Below are 18,776 nucleotides of genomic sequence, written 5' to 3'. Positions count from 1 at the left end.
AAATCTTCAGGACCCTTTTATACCCTTTTATATTATACTTATATTTGCTATTTTGTCGTTGATATGCCACATATGCCATGTCATTGTCTTTCAGTAGAAAGCAGCCACACGTTTGTAAACTCTTGTCTGTAGTTTTATTTTGTCGGAGTGTTGATGAAGTATGTGTTGGTGATTAAAGGTCCTGGCTTCTCTCTCAGTCTGTCTGACGTTTACGGAAGTGCTTACTGAACTCCGTTGGTTGAATCCGGCAGTGGGAACAAGCTACGTGTAATATTTGATTTAAAATGGCTGAAAAGAAAACCAATGTCCCTAGCTCCAGCTCCAACCTGCTCTTTTCCACAGCTCCAGAATTTAATTTTAATCTGCCATTTATTCCTGTCAGTCAGGCAACGGATCCAGCAGTTTTATCTGGAGGTAAGAGAAAGTCCTGGAGTTGGACCTGAACGCGCCGGGGGTTTAAAGCAGGGATGCTAGCTAGCTTCTTCAGGTCCGGGTTGCTAAATGAAGACGAGTCTGGAGGTTTTATTTTTCAGACAAATCACAGATGTCACCGTGAGTCACTTACCAGTTGTTAAAGTTTAAAGCTAGAGGATCCTTTTCTCCATTTATTATTTATAGAGGATTTATTTCCCCGTCCAGATAAAGCATGGCTTTAGCTATTGTTTGTGAGTTTAGCTTGTGGCTAGCTAGCGAATTGTCAGCTTGTTTATCTGGACCTGTGTACAGTGTTCGTGTAGAGACGCATTTCTTAATCTTCAGCCTCAAACGTCTGCTCTGGAAACATTCATTTCATTTGTTATTGACTTGGTGTCAATGTAAAGGTCATGCCTCGTAGGTACAGAGCTGTATCGAGTCATATTTGTGTCACTAAATTTAGCGGTTGAGTCTTTTATAATTTTTACGTTTTAAAATGTTTACTTTCACACTGAGGGTTAAAATCATGACAGCACCTTTAATGCCCAGTTAATGAAATGCAGATGGGAAAGAATCATTTCTGGACCAGTAAATTAGTTGAAGTTCTTTCTTTCTTTCTCCCTTTCCTTCCTCAAATCTGAGTTTGAGTAGCTGAATGTGAAATGCAGTGTGGCAGCAAAATTAATGCAACAAACAAAACGTATATCTAATTAATTATTCTAGAATTTTGAGTGTACATATAAATTAAATTGCCATTATTTAAAATCAAGCATAAAAACTCATTAATATATAAATCCTAGTAGCGCATATACTTGCAGATATATGACTTAACAACTCTAAATTGCCTCTAGGTGTGTGTGTGTGTGTGTGTGTGTGTGTGTGTGTGTGTGTGTGTATATGCATACGTGTGTGTGTATATGCGTGTGTGTGTATATGCATGCGTATGCATGCGTGTGTGTGTATATGCATGCGTATGCATGCATGCCTGCCTGCCTTGCCTGATGTGAGGTGATGGATTGGACACCCCATCCAGGGATTGGTTCTAGATACACTGCGACCCTGACCCGGATAAAGCAGTTACTGAAGATAGAGACATTCATTCATCATTAATGAATTGGTGTTGATTTGGAAGTGATTGGAAGATAAAACTCGTTCTGATTTTATCCACAGATCAGACCGAAATGACAATTTGCCAATTTATCATATTCATTGTACATTGTTTTTTTGTTTTATCTTAAAACAAGATTATCAAATCAAACCGTGATTGTTTTTCTGTTCTCGTCCAGATGATGTAAGTGAAGTTGGTGAAGAAGACAGCTTTCTTGGTCAGACCTCATCAACAGGAGCTCAGCCGGCAACCTTCACCTATTTTTCGGCCTCTGGGGGCAGCAGTGATCCGTTTGCCTCAATAGGGCCCCAGTCATTCCTGCCTCCTGCTTCTTCTGTTGTCCCAACAGCTACTTCTTCACTTGTGTCTACTGCTGCAAGTCTGCCTTCAAACCCCCCGATTTCTCATGTAAACTCTGCACAGCAGTATGGCAATACAGTTTACCAGAACCCCATCAGCACACACACTCCTTCACCTAATGTGACGGCTACTCCGCCCCCCCAGACCAGCCAGCATCCCTTTAATCCTTATCGTCACACAGCCACAAGTAGCAAAGCCAGCCCTTATATCATGGCTCCTGAGCTGCAACAACTTCCTCATCAGACCCCACACCATCACAGTCCCTACTCTCAGACCCCACTACCTCCCACGTTCCTCTCTGCACCCCCAAACTTCACCCAGGTACGGCCTCTTGTTTCTCAGATCTTAATATTACTGATTAATACAGCGGGAATAACAATGAGTAAAATTTCTTGCCCTTAAGGTTCCCCATGAATGACTGGAAAGTTGTGAATTTAAATTCTACAGCTGCAAAAGAGTCATTATTGAGCCTTTGAGCAAGATCCTTAATTCTATGCTTATTCTGCTTCACTTGAAAATTAAAGCTTGTTTTTGCATGAATCATTTTCATTCCCACTCATACAATGAATCCATGAATATGACAATGTAATATCAGTATTGTGATCCTTTACATCACATTATGCTTATCTAAGATATCAGGGGTATTGTCAGTATTTCGTTAACACTGTCTGATCCTCATGGTAACAAGTAAGCCGATGGGAATTAAAAATGTATATTTTTGCACAAAAGATTTCATTTTCTTTCTATATCAAAATGTAAAAATTGTAGATGTTCAAATGAAGTCAGGTTTTCACATTTTTATTTAAAAAAATGCAGTATTACTGTTTTGGCAGACTTGAATATCATATGTATTTTGTATCGTAAAGTATTTACGTGTAGTGCTATACAATACTGTGCAAAAGTCTTAGGCACCGGGGTTTTTTTTTTTTTTTTTTTGGGTATAAGCTTTGTTGTAGATTTTTATTTTTAAATGTTAGGGAAAAATTTTTGTCATTAAAGAAAGCAGCATTTTATGTAAGAGACCACTTTTCATGCAAAAAAAACATAAGGAAAGCTGCTGTATTTTGTTGCTAAAATAAAAAGCAAGTGTGACAAAGTCTCCAGAAGAACCGTGGCTGGTTCTGCAAGATGCTCAATAAAACTTACAGCTCATTTCCTTATAAAACTGAACTAATTATACCTGAGACTACTAATACATTTTTTAAAGCAAATGGTTGACACACCAAATATCGACTTTGTTTCATTTATTACTGTTTACTGCTCTTTATAGTGTTTTTTAAATGTAGAAACATTTTATTTCATTATGTTTGAAGGCATCTGTGCTCTACAGCATTTCTTTGCAAGACTTTGTCACAGCACTGTATTTTTGCCATACTACCCACTGCTAAAAGTGAATCTTTTGAGTTTTTCAGAGTATTTTACATTGCTCAATTAATCTGTTTACACTGTTAAAAAAAGGCCTTTCTGTTTCACTAATAAGCTATACCCATGTCCTCAATGTTCTTCTGTGTTTCTCTGTAGCCTCCGCCTGCACAGGTTCCTCCCCCGCCTTCAGGTCCCATCATGGCAGGACCTGTGGTTCCATCCAACCCAATGATGCAGTACTCATATAATGTCTATGAGCCTGTTCAGCCTCACTGGTTCTTCTGCAAACAAGTAGAGTCCAGGAACGTTTGGCTTCCCTTCAGTATCCTGGATTCCATACAACTGGAGGAGACTTTTAATTCTGGTAAGCAGGACATAGTTAAAATATTACACTTATTTACCGTACTTGCTCCAGGCCTGTTTTCATCAGGACTGCATATTTTCAGTTACACACTTTGAAGACTTTTTAAGAAACGCTGGATGCAGTTTGCAAAATCACTGATGTTTCAAAATAGTTATGTTTAAGGTCGTTTTATCATTTATCATCAGTGTTTTGTTGAGTTCCACTATTTGTGTGTATGTGTGTGTGTGCGCCAAATATTAATTTCCATTTTCCATCACTGTATTTCTGAACAACAAATAAGTGAGTTTTCCTAGTTGTAAGCTTTACCATTTTGTTTTAGCAAATGTTTCTTGCTTTCAGATTCATTTAATTATGTACCATATGAAGGCAAATAACAAAATAAACAAAGTTTTAATTTTATTCCAAAAAATAATTTTGTAGCCCTTTTTGGATAGGAGGGGAATCTACAATGACATTCCACATGCCTCCTCTGTGATAAAACTGTCATGTCCAGATGGTAATTAATCTATTGTACAACCATAAAAGTCAGTGAGAGACGCCTTTTCTCGTTTTGTGAGTCATGAAGTGACTGCACTAGGACTAAATATGCTGAGTAATAGCAATCAAAAAACTTTTTTCCAATGCAAGAGGCAAAATCTGCCTGCAAAGTCACAGATGTGTCTATCCGGATGTGACTAAAATGATTAGATGACCACAGAGTGAGTAATTTATTCTGTAATTTTATAAGGGGAAGAGGGAGGAAAACCAGGCTGACCTGGACAGAAATAAAATCAGAGCAGCACCTGGAATTGATGGAATCATTCCAGGTCCTCATGTAAATTGAATTTCATCTGAACAGGTCTTATGACTTATTTCAGTGATGATAAATACACATTATAAGTGCTCAGAGTGTACAGTGTTCAGTATTAAGCTCGGGAGTTGAGTGGAATTATTTGTTGTATTGTTTACTCTCACGGCATGCTAATTAGTATTATAGGAATAAAAATTGCTAGTATAATGTAATCATGCTATAGAACATAGATTGATTTAATGCTCTAACCATAAGTAATACAAGTGTAAAAAACATTTTGTGTACTTTGATATCTCAGTCCAGCCAGACCCCGAGAATGTGATCGTGAGTACAGACGGTGGACGCTATGATGTGCAGCTTTACGACCGCATTCGCACCGCTGTGTACTGGGAGGAGGATCCAACTGAGGTGCGGCGCTGTTCCTGGTTCTACAAAGGGGACACGGACAGCCGATTTATCCCCTATTCCGAGGAGTTCAGTGACAAACTGGAGGTATTTCACATCGCAGGACAGATATTCTTTCTCGATGAGTGCAGTTGGATCACCATGATGGGTTTCAGAACTATTTGGTTTTTTTGTTGTTGTTGCCATGCTCTTATTCTTATATCTTTTAGATTGAATTAGCAGTAGGAGAAGTGTGTGAGGCTGTGGAAATATTTGTCAATTTTAACAGGCGGAATACAAGAAAGCCGTTTGCACTAATCAGTGGCATCGCCGACTGGAATTTCCTTCAGGGGAAACAATCGTTATGCACAATCCAAAGGTATACTGCTCATATTAGTCTTCCAAGCATCTTCTTTTATGGGCTGTGTACTAAGGAGCTTGTCATGTTTATGTAAATATGTCATTGGTGCACATTTCAGGTCATAGTGCAGTTTCAGCCAACAGCCACACCTGATGAATGGGGCACCACCCAGGATGGTCAGACTCGGCCCAGAGTGGTGAAGAGGGGAGTGGATGATGACCATGATGAAGTCCCTGATGGTGAGTGGAACTCTTTTAATCACTCAGTTCTACAATCATTATAAAATTTTTAATATTCAGTGCTGTAGTTCATGCTATTCTTAAACACATACATACACACACTGCTTTTTCTGCATTCATACATTGTTTTTCACTGATGTATTGATGATTTATAGGAAGAGGTACACTATTTTTGTACATAATGTACTGGTATGCATCCTAGTGCTTAATTAGCTATATGGCTACATTATATTTCAATGTCTTCCCTAGGTGAAATGTCACAAGTGGACCATCTGGTGTTTATGGTGCATGGCATTGGCCCAGTCTGTGATCTGCGGTTCAGGAGCATGGTGGAGTGTGGTAAGATCTAAAAGCTCTCAGGCAGACTACTTTTTTATGGCTAAGTTGGCTGACAGTATGAAACTCTGACAGTGACTTTGTTTTTATTTCTCTTCTTTATTGTCAGAAATTTGCAGAGTAGACGATGAGTATGTTTATTGGAACTACTGTAAGGGATTTGTCATGTAATAATAATGAAAATGATTTGTGTGTGTGTGTGTGTGTGTACCCAACGGCTCACAGTGGATGACTTCCGCAGTGTTTCACTGAAGCTGCTGCAAAGTCATTTTAAGAAGGCTGTAGATGACCGTGTCATAAGTCGTGTGGAGTTTCTGCCTGTGCACTGGCACACAGCCCTGCATGGAGATGCCACGGGAGTGGACAGGTATTTGGGGCCAAGTATTTGAATCAGATGCATCTTTAAAGTGTGCAATAATATACAGATATTGATATACTGTGTAGCATTTCCCAGTTTAAACATGTTTTTAATCCCTAGCACAAGTTGCTCTTCCTTTATCATGCTGGACCTATATATATATATATATATATATATATATATATATATATATATATATATATATATATATATATATATATATATATATATATATATATATATATATATATAGCAAAAAGTGAAGAAAAAAAAACCCAAAACAAACCGGAATATATTTGTGTACTTGTGCCAAGCTCACTGAAATCTAAAATAGCTTTTTTTTTTTTTTCTCTTGTTTAGGCGGATAAAGAAGATCACCCTGCCCAGCACTGTGCGCCTGCGACACTTTACCAATGAAACCCTCTTAGATGTACTATTCTACAATAGCCCAACCTATTGCCAGACCATCATGGACACTGTAGCTTCTGAGATTAACCGACTTTACGCACTGTTCATGCAGAGAAACCCAGAATTCAAAGGGAGTGTGTCAGTAGCTGGACACAGTCTAGGTATAAATGTTTCTCCACTTGTGAAACAATTTGAGTTTGATATCTTTTATTCTGTAGTTATATAGCACCACTGACCAATTTAGTTTACTTTTGCAGTATTGTAACCCGTAATTATTCTACTCGTAGGCTCTTTGATACTTTTCGACCTACTGTCTAATCAGAAGAACCCATCTTCTGGGTCAACTCCAAATGGGAACACTCAGCCTGAAGTTAAACAGGTATTTCAGATTGGTATCAGATAATTTATCAAGCTAGATCTCTTGCTAACTGCTGAGTACGACTCCGGTAATAATTATTGAACAGAATGCTTCGGAGATAAGCTTTTCAGTGAGCAGTTGGGATTAAAGTAGACTGTTTTATGGGTAAAAAAAAAAAGGCAGAGCTCTCCAAGTGACAATCATGTGTAATTCTTTAACAATGATTGTGTGTGACTGCTTTACCATTTCCGAGGACCATTACATGTATTGTGGACTGGTGTGACCATCAGCAATACCTCGCTGCACCTTTGGACCTTTTGGAATATTTGGCAATGGGCACTTTTCACGTCAAACTGTCTGACCTGTCTCGCTTCTATCAGTCATCTCTGAGATACGTCTGGATCGCATACTAATTATGGAATGGCATAATTAGTATGTGACCCAACTATTAGTAAGACTATTATAAGTATGAAATGGGTGAAAAAGCCATCATCATGATGCAACATAATCAGTATAATCGACTGCTCATGTTTCAATCAAGGCACAGTGTGAGGGGGGAAAAAAATGAGATTTTGTGATGCACAGTTGACTAACATGGCTGCGAGATGACCCGGTTGAAGTTTTCTTCATTTTTTTCTCCATCATTTTCTTCCTCTTTTGCCAGTGATTATACAGAGAAGTACACTGAGAATTGAGGCCCTAGTTATACAAACAAGCAAAAACAGGCATGTTAATAACCATTTCTGGTTACTGTGTTGATGAGGGAGGGTGGAACCAAAACCACTTGAATGCGTGTACTGTCTTACCCTCGCTGAAACGGACCTAATGGTTTATACAGTATCTCACAAAAGTGAGTACACCCTTTATATTTTTGTATTTTGTACTTGATTATATCTTTTCATGTGACAACACTGAAGAAATGACACTTTGCTACAATGTAAAGTAGTGAGTGTACAGCTTGTGTAACAGTGTACATTTGCTGTCCCCTCAAAATAACTCAACACACAGCCATTAATGTCTAAACCGCTGGCAACAAAGTGAGTACACCCCTAAGTGAAAATGTCCAAATTGGGCCCAAAGTGTCAATATTTTGTGTGGCCACCATTATTTTCCAGCACTCCTTTAAACCTCTTGGGCATGGAGTTCACCAGAGCTTCACAGGTTGCCACTGGAGTCCTCTTCCACTCCTCCATGACGACATCACGGAGCTGGTGGATGTTAGAGACCTTGTGCTCCTCCATTTTCCGTTTGAGGATACCCCACAGACGCTCATAGATACATTGTAGCAAAGTGTCATTTCTTCAGTGTTGTCACATGAATAGATATAATCAAATATTTACAAAAATGTGAGGGGTGTACTCACTTTTGTGAGATACTGTATGTAAGGGCGTAGATGAGGGCGATTTTGTATTTCTCTATCTAGTGCTAATCTAGTGCTTAAGAAAGAGGTGTTTTTGTTGGGTTTAGGCTTACTTGCACCATGTTTGTAACTAATTTGCCATTCCATAACACCGGAGTGAATGAATGCCTTGTATTTGTTGTAGGTGAGTCCTCCTGTATCCCAGGCCACTGAGGTCTTTAACCCGGCTGCAGCAGAGGAAGCAGTGGAAGAAGAAAAGGAGACTGCTAATCTGTCATCTGTTCTGGAGCAGCTGGGCCTGTCTGAGTACCTCAGTACTTTCGAACAGGAGAAGATTGATGTTGAGTCACTGGTAAGAACAAGCTTCTTTTATTTACTTGTCTGTTTATTCATCTGCTAAGTCAGTTTATGGTGTCATCCTATCTCTCTCCGTAGCTTATGTGCACAGTGGATGATTTGAAAGAAATGGGTATTCCTTTGGGGCCACGCAAGAAGCTTGCAAAGTTTGTTAAAGAGAAGGCAGCAAAGCAGGTAAATACTATTTTCTGTAAAGCAGATGCTGTTTGTGAGTACTAACTAATGCAAATGTTTTAATTCCATTTTTTTGCTTTTGTCATTTTCAGGCTGCAGGAGAGAAAGTTGTAGCTAAAGAAGACATTAAAGAAGTTTCAACCCCTCAACACACTGAATCAGTCACAACTGTTGCCAGATCCAAAGTCCCAGTGGGCAGGCTTATCTCCTCCATGCATGTTGATTATAACTGCTTCGAAATTGGCACTGGGCAGGTAAAGTTCTAAGCCTGTCTTTATATGTTTATGAGCAAAATACCCTAATGCGTCCATACACAGTACATTTATTACTTCCATGTTGGCAGCCTTGCTAAAAGCTTACTGTAAAAAATATTAGCTTCGATTTATTGCCTTGTTACTACAGCCAGTGTTTCCCCCACACACAGAAAAAACCCAACACATTGTAGTTATTAATCCGTTTAGAGAAGAAGAATTGCATGAACGAAGCTAGTGAAGTTAGGGGGAAGTGGAGAGAGTGGAACAGGAACTGACAAGACCGGAGAAGCTGACCTTGTAAATCTCCTCCTTCCCTGGAGGATAAGAAATTCACTGTAGAAGTTGCCTGATGTATCTAATTTAGTGTTGCAGCTACAGAGGAGCTCTTGATATTTGCACTCATTTTATGCACACTTCAAGGCTACAGTGGAGCATGTGACCATAACTACACATGACTAGTGCCTTTTTTTCCCCCCTTCCCTTTTAATTAAGAGATTTTTTCCCCTGTAGGTGTCTGTGATGTATCATGCTCTGGACTTTGACCCTGTCAATTTCTTTGCACTCGGTTCTCCAATCGGCATGTTTCTGACTGTGCGAGGGGTGGAGAAACTCGAGGAGACCTACCAGCTACCCACCTGCAAAGGCTTCTTTAACATTTATCATCCAGTATGTTTCAGCACATCCCAAAACATTTTGCGTGCATGCCCACTGTGAATGAAGTTTTTGAAATGGTGTGTTGTGCTCCAAGTATACTGTCAACTCACACTTGTTAGGCCACTTGTCACATCCTTTTTGAGACAATCAAATGTTTTAATTTTTAAGCTGTTTTCAACACATGCATGAAAATATCCAATGTCATTGCAGTATATGACTGCTAACAATTTGCCAGATATCTGATTATCTTAAAATATAAAACGTTCTGTTCTCAGTTGGATCCAGTGGCATACAGGCTCGAGCCCATGATTCTACCAGATATAGAACTGGAACCGGTTTTGATTCCTCATCATAAAGGAAGGAAAAGGCTTCATCTTGGTATGTATGACAGAATTATTTATATTTTTAATATTCTATATCTAGGCACAATTAATAATACCAACTTTCATTCATTCAGAATTAAAGGAGAGTCTGTCCAGGATGGGATCCGACTTGAAGCAGGGCTTCATCAGTTCTTTAAAGACTGCGTGGCAGACCCTGCATGATTTTGCTCGTGCTCATACCTCCTCCATGAAGTTGCATGAACAGCTGGCCATAGTGGCTAGTCAAATAAAAGCGGAAGAGGAAATGCATGATGAAGAAGGTGAGCTTTGTGCAATTCTGCAGAATGTTCAGTTTTGAAGACCTTGTGTGTGTTGATGTAAAACTAAAATGTTCTCTTAGAAGACTCCTAGTGAATGGTGATTATTTACATATGTGTATAGCTGACGATAAGCTGGTGATGGAGACTCCTGAGCCTGCAAAGGAGGAAGAAACTCTGGTTAAGGTGGGCATGCTGAATGGAGGACGTCGCATTGATTATGTCCTGCAAGAGAAGCCCATTGAGAGCTTTAATGAGTACATCTTTGCTCTCCAGAGTCACCTGTGTTACTGGTATGTGGCATACAATGCAATATCCATTTATATAAGGAAATAAGTTTGAATCCTTTAACTGACAATACTTTCTTTTTTTCCCATTTCAACAGGGAATCTGAGGACACAGCTTTGTTCTTCCTTAAAGAGATTTATAAGACCATGGACATATGGCCAGAGCAAACAGCACACTGATGTAATAATTAAAAAAATAAAGTGCAGGAAAAGTCACTTCAAATGGTTTTGAACTTTCCAGGAGGGCCTACCTTAGCAGTTGAATCACTTTCTTTTCTTTTTTTTAAATTTCCTATTCTTTGTTTTCCTTGTATAAATAAGAATACATAAGTATTATTCAATATATCTTAAATTAAGAAAATGAGAGTTAGTGTGGCATTACGTTCCACCATACATCAGCATTTTTATAGCGCTGTGATAGGCCATCGTAGTAACAGAAACTTTACTGACTTAGCTAAGAAAGCAAGTCTATCTTATGTAACTAAGACCCATAATCCACACATTAAACTGATTTTGTCCACCTGTTCCTGTGACTGACAACAGAAATGATTACAAACACAGTGCTGAAAGACTGCTGTCCCTCTTTATTTAAAAAAAAAGTTGAGAAGTTTACACTTCACCATTGCATTGTGCTGTTATTTTGGATGCTACAGATGCCAGTTTTGTATTAGTAGCCTCTATTGTTTAACTGATTAAAAAAAAATGTCCTTAATGGATAGTAAATGGCTACCGGGTATTTATAATAGTCAACAGTTAATTATTCAAAACCAGCTGGGATTAAGTAAGCATTTACCCACTTCAAATAAAATGAATACCACAGAGTAGTGTCCCACTGTTCCACCAGCTGAGTCTGATTCCTGCTAAATTGTATTGTAGAGAATAAAAGTTTTCAGTCCCCTTCTACGATATCGTTCTTCTTAGAATTTTATATCCATTTACAACTGATTGTCTCTCTCAGTTGCATCACCTTTATAAAACTGTGGCTCATTAGCATAGCACACATGATTTTAATACTAACAGCAATTAAAAGTAACAGTATGTTAAACAATAACATTAAAAAATAAGTGTATGACAACCGTGCCTCGGTTAGGCTATGAATGTGCTTGAACATAAAAGCACCAATTCAATTGGTCATTTTAACTTAATAAAAAAAGCAAATGGACCTTCAGAATGCGAATAACACAGTCATTGCCACAGCCTTCACACAAAGTTCCCATACAACACTTCATTTCATACACTTTGTCCAACGATATTTATTCTTAGTTGATCCCTGGGATTCTCCATTTTAGTTAATCTTCTGAATTATTTCAGAAAATGTGTTAACATAGAAAGATCTGGACAAATCTCAGCTGGCTAAATTCTGCCCTGCTGAAATGCACCAAGATTGTGCTTACTGGGAGCAGGTTTACTGTAACTGTTTCAATCCTCGGCCCTGCTCTGACTTTTGTAGGCTTGCTTGCGGAGGTGGTTTTCAATCTCCTCGCGGAACACCAACATGCCCAAATGAGAGTGAGAAGCTTCATTCATGGCTTTTGACTGGATACACATGCGGTACTGTTCTGGCGTTAACTCATCTGCACACAGCTTCTCGTGCCACAGGTGGAAAAGACCCGAAACAGGTGTGCGCATCACTATTAGCTCACTCCTCAGATACTTCCTGTACAAATGGACATCCTCCACTCCCCAACCCTTCACTTCCAGATCAAATCCTCCTGGGGTATTAATCAAAAATAGAAAGAAAGTATGATGCCACCTTAAAAACAAACAAAAAACATTTACTTAAATCAGATAATGTTACTCAGCTGCATGGCAGCTCACCGATAGTGAGGAAGTCCGAGCGATACTGACACGTCATGCCAAATCCAAAGTCCCTCCAGAATCCAGCATCTTTTTTATGAATCTGTAAATGATGCAATAGTGTTTATAATATTAAATACTAGTTATAATATTAAATACTAATTCAAACCACAAGATAAATGGAAAAAAATTTAGCTACATACCAACTGATGTTCAATGGGTGGAGCCAATTCAAGATTTCCATATACTATGGCAGGATTGTATAAACTAAACACTACTGGATAGAACACTCGTTTCCCTTTAGTGGAAAGAAAATGGATACATGTAGGGAGCAGGATAAACTAAAACAGTATAAAACCACACACACACATGCAAGAAATTCTACTCTAAATCTTCTAACAATATTAACTGGATCTAAAATCTCAGACAATAGAAAGCCAAAATCTCTACAGTATTACTATCCAATTATTAAATTAAATTACATACCGGGGGTTGTATTGAGACGGCACGTGTTGAGGAATTCAAGCGTGAAATAAATATCTACATCACAGAAAAACATCAACACATCGGTCTCTTTCTTCCATGCATGAGCACCAATGTCCAGTCCTCTGCCACGGGAAAACTCCTCGTCCACGGGGATAAGAGTGTAGTTCGTGAAATTCTCCTCGCTTAGAACGTTAAAGACAAAGGAACAACCTTTAGAGTTTGAGGAGTTATGAGCTATGGATTATTTTGGTTATACCACCCCTGACAACCAACCAGGTTTTAACAGGCTATACTGAGAACAGAAATGTTGTACAATACAAACCTGGACATTTTTCGTAAAGATGAGGTCACCTCTTGCAAACCCTCTTCCCCAAAGTAGACCACTGTAAGATACACTCGTTTGTCCAGATGTATACCTACCTCCCTACAGAAAAAAGAATTGCATATTAATGTAATTATTACTGAAGTATATGTCATTCTAATCCCAGCTGGCTGACTTTATTTTTTTTTTAGAAAATACTTTTTTTTGCAGTTATAACACTTAACACAAACTAAACACACTTTCCAGCCACAAGAGGCGCTACTGACATATGGCAAAGATCTGCACACAGGCTGCTCTACTTCACACATCATTAAATCTTCCAATATACTTCTCAGCATGCCTGAGACTGCTGAATATAACAGTTTTACCAATGAAAACCCAATTTATCCACGTAGCTTAGCATACAGACTTTATTCCACAATGCTTACCTGAAGTTGTGTAGAAATTGAATAAAAGTTTCTGTTCTGCCTGACAGAGGCACTATAATATTAATGATTGTGCTGCCTGTGTCCACAGATGTGCTCCTCACTTTCATTAAGGGACCAAATGGACGGAAGAGGGTTACTTGGCAGAATTCGTGTGAATTTTCCTTCACAAAATACAGCTCGTACTGTGTTCCTTTGTCCCGTTCAGTCCTGTAAAGCCCTAGAAAGCATACAGAGTGCATAAAAGTTCAAAGTTCACACAAGGTGTTGACAGGTCAAACTTCACACTATTTTGAAATATGCAAATGTTGAGCTAATACAAACATTCACCTAGACACACAGACGCAAATCATGAACACAAATGTCCACAAAATACAAAGTAACTGGATATGACCAGTTCGAACTTCTTACCCTCGACAAAGTGGCTCTCGGTGAAGGTCTGTCTCTGCATGGGGATGTCCTCTTCCTGGCCTTCCTCTTCATCAGGGTTGTTTAGAACATCCAGACCTGCCTCAATTACCTCCACCAGCTCGTCTCGCCGGTCCTTGCGTACAGGCTTTTCCTCAGGATGCCGAGTGAGACCCATCTCTAGCTGATAAACCTTTGTTGTGGTGAAACTTTCAAAGGGCACTAAAGCATACTCACTGGGGAGTCTTGCTCCTGTATTCACCTCTGCCTTATCGATCTGTGAATGCAGGAATTCCAACAGGTCACTCGGTTCCTGATCTTTGCCATCAACCAGGCCCTGTAGTCCAGGGCCCTCTTTTTTCTCCTGCAGGCTCTTCAGCTTATCATTCATCTCCTGCAGTTCCTGTTTAAGCTGCGCAATCTGCCTCTTGAGGCTGGCCGCTCGGCTGAGATGCCGCTCCTCCTGCTCCTGGAGCAGTGCCTGATAATATTCTTTTCCATAAGGTTCCCCTCCGAGGCCAGGCAAGCCATGGGTTACATCTGCAGGTGGTGTACACTCCAGCAAGTAGGCAAAGAAGAGGAAGACAAGAAGCAAAAATATACCCAGAAGGAGCCAGCGCACCCGGCCTTGCAGTGACGGCCCTCGTCTGGGCATAGCGGGGAGAGACACACAGTTCTCCTAATCAGCCACACATCTTCAGGTCTGCTCTGGCAAAACCTCACTTTATGCACAGAGGTTTAATCCATGCCACATTTATAAAGGCATTGGATTCATTTTGTGTTCCGTAAAAAAAAAGCGCAACCAAGAGCGGGGAGCGCAGAGAAGTTACACTCCTGCAGTCATATTGCATTCCTAAGGCATTTCAGTGATCGTATTCAGATTCCTCAAAAATGTGTGAATATACTGCTGCCAAAGCTGCCTCTTCATGTTCACCTTGATCCAATTCAATAGGAATGTGCCATCTGGAAAAAATATTATATTTCCCCCCATTAGAATGCAGAAAAAGTGAACTTTTAACTCTTGTATTCTGTTTTGGCCAGATGACTCACTTAAATCTTTTTGGTTTTTCCACAGCATAAAGCTTGGCTATGGACTTAAAGTTGTGCCAAAACTAAACAAATAAATATACCATTTCATAAACAAACACAATCTGCTTTGTAAAGGAAAACTCGACTCTCGAACAAACAGAAAGCGATTTTCTCACAAACGGATCACATCTAAGCAACTTCCTCTTCCAAACCAACAGATGGCACTATCTGTCAATTTACAATAGTCTCCTGGGAGAAGCATTACAATTACGCATTTCTGAGAAAATCAAGGCGACACATTTGTGAGAAAATCACTTTCTGTTTGTTTGAGAGTCAAGTATTCCTTTACAAAACAGATTGTGTTAGTTTGCAACATGGAATAAATTTTTGTTTAGTTTTAGCACAAATTTAACTCAATACTTGTCTCATTTTCTCTGCCCAACATTAAAAAAAATGTCAAATTTACTTTTGGTGCATCTGCCATTCCCCCTGTTTTCATGTTTATATTACAAAGCTTATGTGCAGGTCTCTTTGACCCAAGAACAAAACAGGATGACACCAACTGTTTTTCTTAATCACAAAAACAAATCAAAAAGGTCAATTCACTCTGTTACATCACCTCTATTTGCACTCACATCTGATTACACACTGCTAATAATAAATGTAGGAGCATGCCCAGGCAGGAGGAGTTTTTTTTATTTAATTTAATTTTTTAAATAAATCTTTACTGTTCTCCAAGACATGGATGTATTCAAGGTATTATTATCTGTGTCAGCAGCCAACATGACCCGTGAACAGTATCTAAAACACACAGGCTAAATCTGAAGCTGGACAGAACTCCAGCACAGTATGATGTTTAGACAGGAAATAATGTGTAGTTAAAAAAAAAAAATAAATAAAAAAGTTAATTTCTGCAATTAGACAGCTAATTTAATTCAAAACACAACCATTAGCAGCATTACACATTTATCTTTAATTAATGAATACAGCAGTTGTGTAAAACTGCTCTGAAGAAGATTTAGAGACTGATCAGCTACAAACAGAAGTAACGCTTACACCACCTCCTGCGTCAGCAACTTTCAATAGCAGACACTACAGTAGGTTCAAAACAAGACGCATTTTAAACGAATTTTAAGCCATATTATCATTCATAAAAAATACATTATGAGACCGAATATACCGGTGTATCAGCTGAGATGTCTCCTGTTAGCGAGAACGCTAAGAAAAGCTTCTAGCTGAAAGGATGGAGGGATGCATCCGTTAGGTTATGTGAGCCCGAAATGCACAAGCTGAAGTGATTTTTCTTCAGGATGTAACACAAAAGCTGTTGCACGTACTTACCTGGATATTATATTAACGTTTACTTTTACTTTAGAAATGCGTGTGGAAGATGGGCTCTTCAAAACAAACGTTAAAACTAAACGCCACGGGGCAGAAAACACGGAAGCACAGAATTAGTGCCAGTTTCCGGTTGTTTCTCCCTCTCTATTTTATTCTGCACCACTTCACAATAAAAGTAGAGCTACTGTTAATATCAACGTTGGAATGTGTTTAGTTGATCGTTTTGGTATAAGTTAATTCCTTGAAGTGATAGATAATGTTTTTTTTTTTTTTAAACTCATCTTTACGTCTATGCTAAAGCACAGAGCATTATTTCAAAATGCTCACACAGACAATGCTACTATCAATGTTGCTGTGAGACTGTTAGATGGGTCTCCATCCTGCTGCTGTTGGAACAATTTTATAGTGCATCACTTCCCTAACCCTAACCCTACTGAGACAGCTTTTCTACTTAAATTGCATAATAGTGTAAAAAAAAAAAAAAAAAAAGGAAGAAAAGAAAAGAAAAAAGGCAGTTCACAGACAAATGTTTGCACTTGTTTCTTCCATCCGATAGGCCAATGGTCAATTCAATTCAATCTGTATAATGTTTTTAACAATAGCTCTTGTCACAAAGCAGCTTCAGAAATCTTGATATAGATTTAGATCCTTGATGAGCAAACCAGAGAGAAAAATGGCAAGGAGAAACTCCCCGAGACAGCACGAGGAAGAAACCTTTGGAGGAACGAGGTTCCGGGGATCCCATGCTCTTCAGGTTGACACCGGATAGTGGAATTATAAATCATTCCTTTATTGCAGCTGGATAATATAAAATCAACAGTATCCCACCTCCTCCCTGTGTGCACGGAGTTTGCATGATCTCCCGATGCTGTATGGATGCTGTTTGGGTACTTCGGTTTCCTCTCGCAGTCCAAAGACACGTGCTGTAGGCTGATTGGCATTTCCAAATTGATAGTAGTGTGTGAATGTGTATGCGATTGTGCCCTGTGATGGGTTGGCACCCTGTCCAGGGTGTCCCCCACCTTGTGCCCTGAGTCCCTTAGGACAGGCTCCAGGCTCTCCCGTGACCCCATGTAGGATAAGCGGTACGGAAAATGGATGGATCGATGAAAAATACTAAATGTGTTGAAATGATGCTGAGACAGTATGAGACTGTGTTTATGATTGCAGTAATTCCTAGATACAAATCTACAGTATCCAGGTGAGATTACTCACTGAGGAAAGGGTGACACTCAGGCATTGACTGTTTGTGGGAAGTGCAGATCTGTAGGGTATCCATGTGGGATCGTCCACAGCAGCAGCAAGTGAGTCATGACTCCAGAAAGTCTAAGACTGTTCTGTTGTCTTGTCTAGTTAGTGTGTACTATACTACATACTAATTATCTGGATTATTTACTGCCCGTATATTTATTGTAATCTGTATTTATTTTATATGTTGTACTTGTATGTCTCAACCTGTTGTGTATTTTGTGTATTGTTTCTGAAAAAAAAATATTTCATTCCAGTGTATGCAAGTTATAGGGAGAAATTACAATAATAACAAATCAATAAAGGTACAGCTTATCTTACATTTACATTTATTCATTTAGCAGATGCTTTTATCTTATTTTAATAAAGCCCATTTCAATTGACTAGATTATTTCAGAATATATGACAGTCCCTAAACAGATAACAAATTGGGAGAATACTGTACCTGAGCACAGTGACTGACCCTAAACTGAGAAAAGCCCTGACCATGTACAGGCAGGCAGACACAGACAGACCTGACTTCCAACAGAAGACAAGCTGTGTCCCCACTGCACACAAAATGAAGTGGAAACAGAACTGCGCTTTTTAACAACATGCCCTAATTATACACAAATTAGGGAAACATTTCCCCCACATGACAACCCACTAAAAAAGGCATTAAGCAGATGCCAAAGAAAAATGAACTCCCACACCTGCTAGAAGAAACCTCAGCAAGCTCAAACCTGGCTTCCAGGGTTAAGTAGTTTTTTTTCCCCCTTTTTATTTATTTTATCAAATATATATATATATATATATATATATATATATATATATATATATATATATATATATATATATATATATATATATATAACCATTCCAATAAAGGTACTTGAATCTTGAGAGAGAGATGTAGATCACCCAGAATTGTGTTTTTGTTAAAAGTTCCAAAATGACTAGCTTCAGTTACTTTTCTGCAAAATTACTCCCCATGATATAAACATGTTTGATTTTTCTTTTGTGGCACATGGGTGCATATGGGTTTACAAAACTAATCTGTACAAACAGTACAGAACTATTATACTGTGTATGCAAATAATTCAGTATATTCTTTCTATGCATGTTATCATCCATTCAAGAGGCAGCAGCTGCTCAATCAGAAAGAATGGG

The 18,776-nt window shown here is 38.8% G+C and overlaps 2 protein-coding genes across 4 annotated transcripts; one reads left to right on the top strand and one right to left on the bottom strand.

The window, feature by feature from the left end:
• Window positions 1–200: 200 nt before the first annotated feature.
• On the top strand, window positions 201–11,474 carry sec23ip (SEC23 interacting protein). 2 transcript variants are annotated; one of them, XM_017464524.2, is made up of 18 exons: window positions 201–414; window positions 1,701–2,203; window positions 3,404–3,611; window positions 4,700–4,893; window positions 5,075–5,164; window positions 5,265–5,385; window positions 5,635–5,724; window positions 5,947–6,088; window positions 6,440–6,648; window positions 6,775–6,866; window positions 8,390–8,557; window positions 8,641–8,736; window positions 8,829–8,990; window positions 9,501–9,656; window positions 9,920–10,022; window positions 10,102–10,287; window positions 10,409–10,577; window positions 10,670–11,474. In XM_017464524.2, the coding sequence occupies exons 1-18, from the start codon at window positions 285–287 to the stop codon at window positions 10,749–10,751; spliced, it is 2,901 nt and encodes a 966-aa protein (XP_017320013.1). In that variant the 5' UTR covers window positions 201–284; the 3' UTR covers window positions 10,752–11,474. The 2 variants fall into 2 exon arrangements, with proteins under 2 accessions (XP_017320013.1, XP_017320014.1); XM_017464525.3 differs by lacking the exon at window positions 201–414 and adding an exon at window positions 426–552.
• csgalnact2 (chondroitin sulfate N-acetylgalactosaminyltransferase 2) lies at window positions 11,136–16,533 on the bottom strand. 2 transcript variants are annotated; one of them, XM_017464527.3, is made up of 9 exons: window positions 16,380–16,517; window positions 16,219–16,273; window positions 14,013–14,972; window positions 13,605–13,821; window positions 13,177–13,278; window positions 12,855–13,036; window positions 12,572–12,666; window positions 12,390–12,471; window positions 11,136–12,283 (listed from the first exon to the last, which is right to left on the bottom strand). In XM_017464527.3, exons 3-9 carry the CDS (start codon window positions 14,662–14,664, stop codon window positions 11,991–11,993), a joined length of 1,623 nt encoding a protein of 540 aa, XP_017320016.1. In that variant the 5' UTR covers window positions 14,665–14,972; window positions 16,219–16,273; window positions 16,380–16,517; the 3' UTR covers window positions 11,136–11,990. The 2 variants fall into 2 exon arrangements, with proteins under 2 accessions (XP_017320016.1, XP_017320015.1); XM_017464526.2 differs by lacking the exon at window positions 16,219–16,273 and having other exon boundaries at window positions 16,380–16,533.
• Between the last annotated feature and the right edge of the window lie 2,243 nt (window positions 16,534–18,776).

This window comes from Ictalurus punctatus, chromosome 3 (genome assembly GCF_001660625.3).
Source record: "Ictalurus punctatus breed USDA103 chromosome 3, Coco_2.0, whole genome shotgun sequence".
NCBI classification, from domain to species: Eukaryota; Metazoa; Chordata; class Actinopteri; order Siluriformes; family Ictaluridae; genus Ictalurus; species Ictalurus punctatus.
The sequence above is the reverse complement of the archived record's forward strand: the minus strand, read 5'-3'. Positions and strand labels throughout refer to the sequence as shown.

Excerpts from the sequence above, each read along its gene's own strand:
- sec23ip (XM_017464524.2), top strand. The coding sequence starts at position 285 with ATGGCTGAAAAGAAAACCAATGTCCCTAGCTCCAGCTCCAACCTGCTC. Across the intron at positions 5,725-5,946 it reads CAGGAGCATGGTGGAGTGTG|TGGATGACTTCCGCAGTGTT; the intron begins GTAAGATCTAAA and ends AACGGCTCACAG. Across the intron at positions 8,558-8,640 it reads AGATTGATGTTGAGTCACTG|CTTATGTGCACAGTGGATGA; the intron begins GTAAGAACAAGC and ends CTCTCTCCGTAG.
- csgalnact2 (XM_017464526.2), bottom strand. The coding sequence starts at position 14,664 with ATGCCCAGACGAGGGCCGTCACTGCAAGGCCGGGTGCGCTGGCTCCTT. Across the intron at positions 13,822-14,012 it reads CGAGAGCCACTTTGTCGAGG|GGCTTTACAGGACTGAACGG; the intron begins GTAAGAAGTTCG and ends TATGCTTTCTAG. Across the intron at positions 12,472-12,571 it reads CACCCATTGAACATCAGTTG|ATTCATAAAAAAGATGCTGG; the intron begins GTATGTAGCTAA and ends CATCATTTACAG.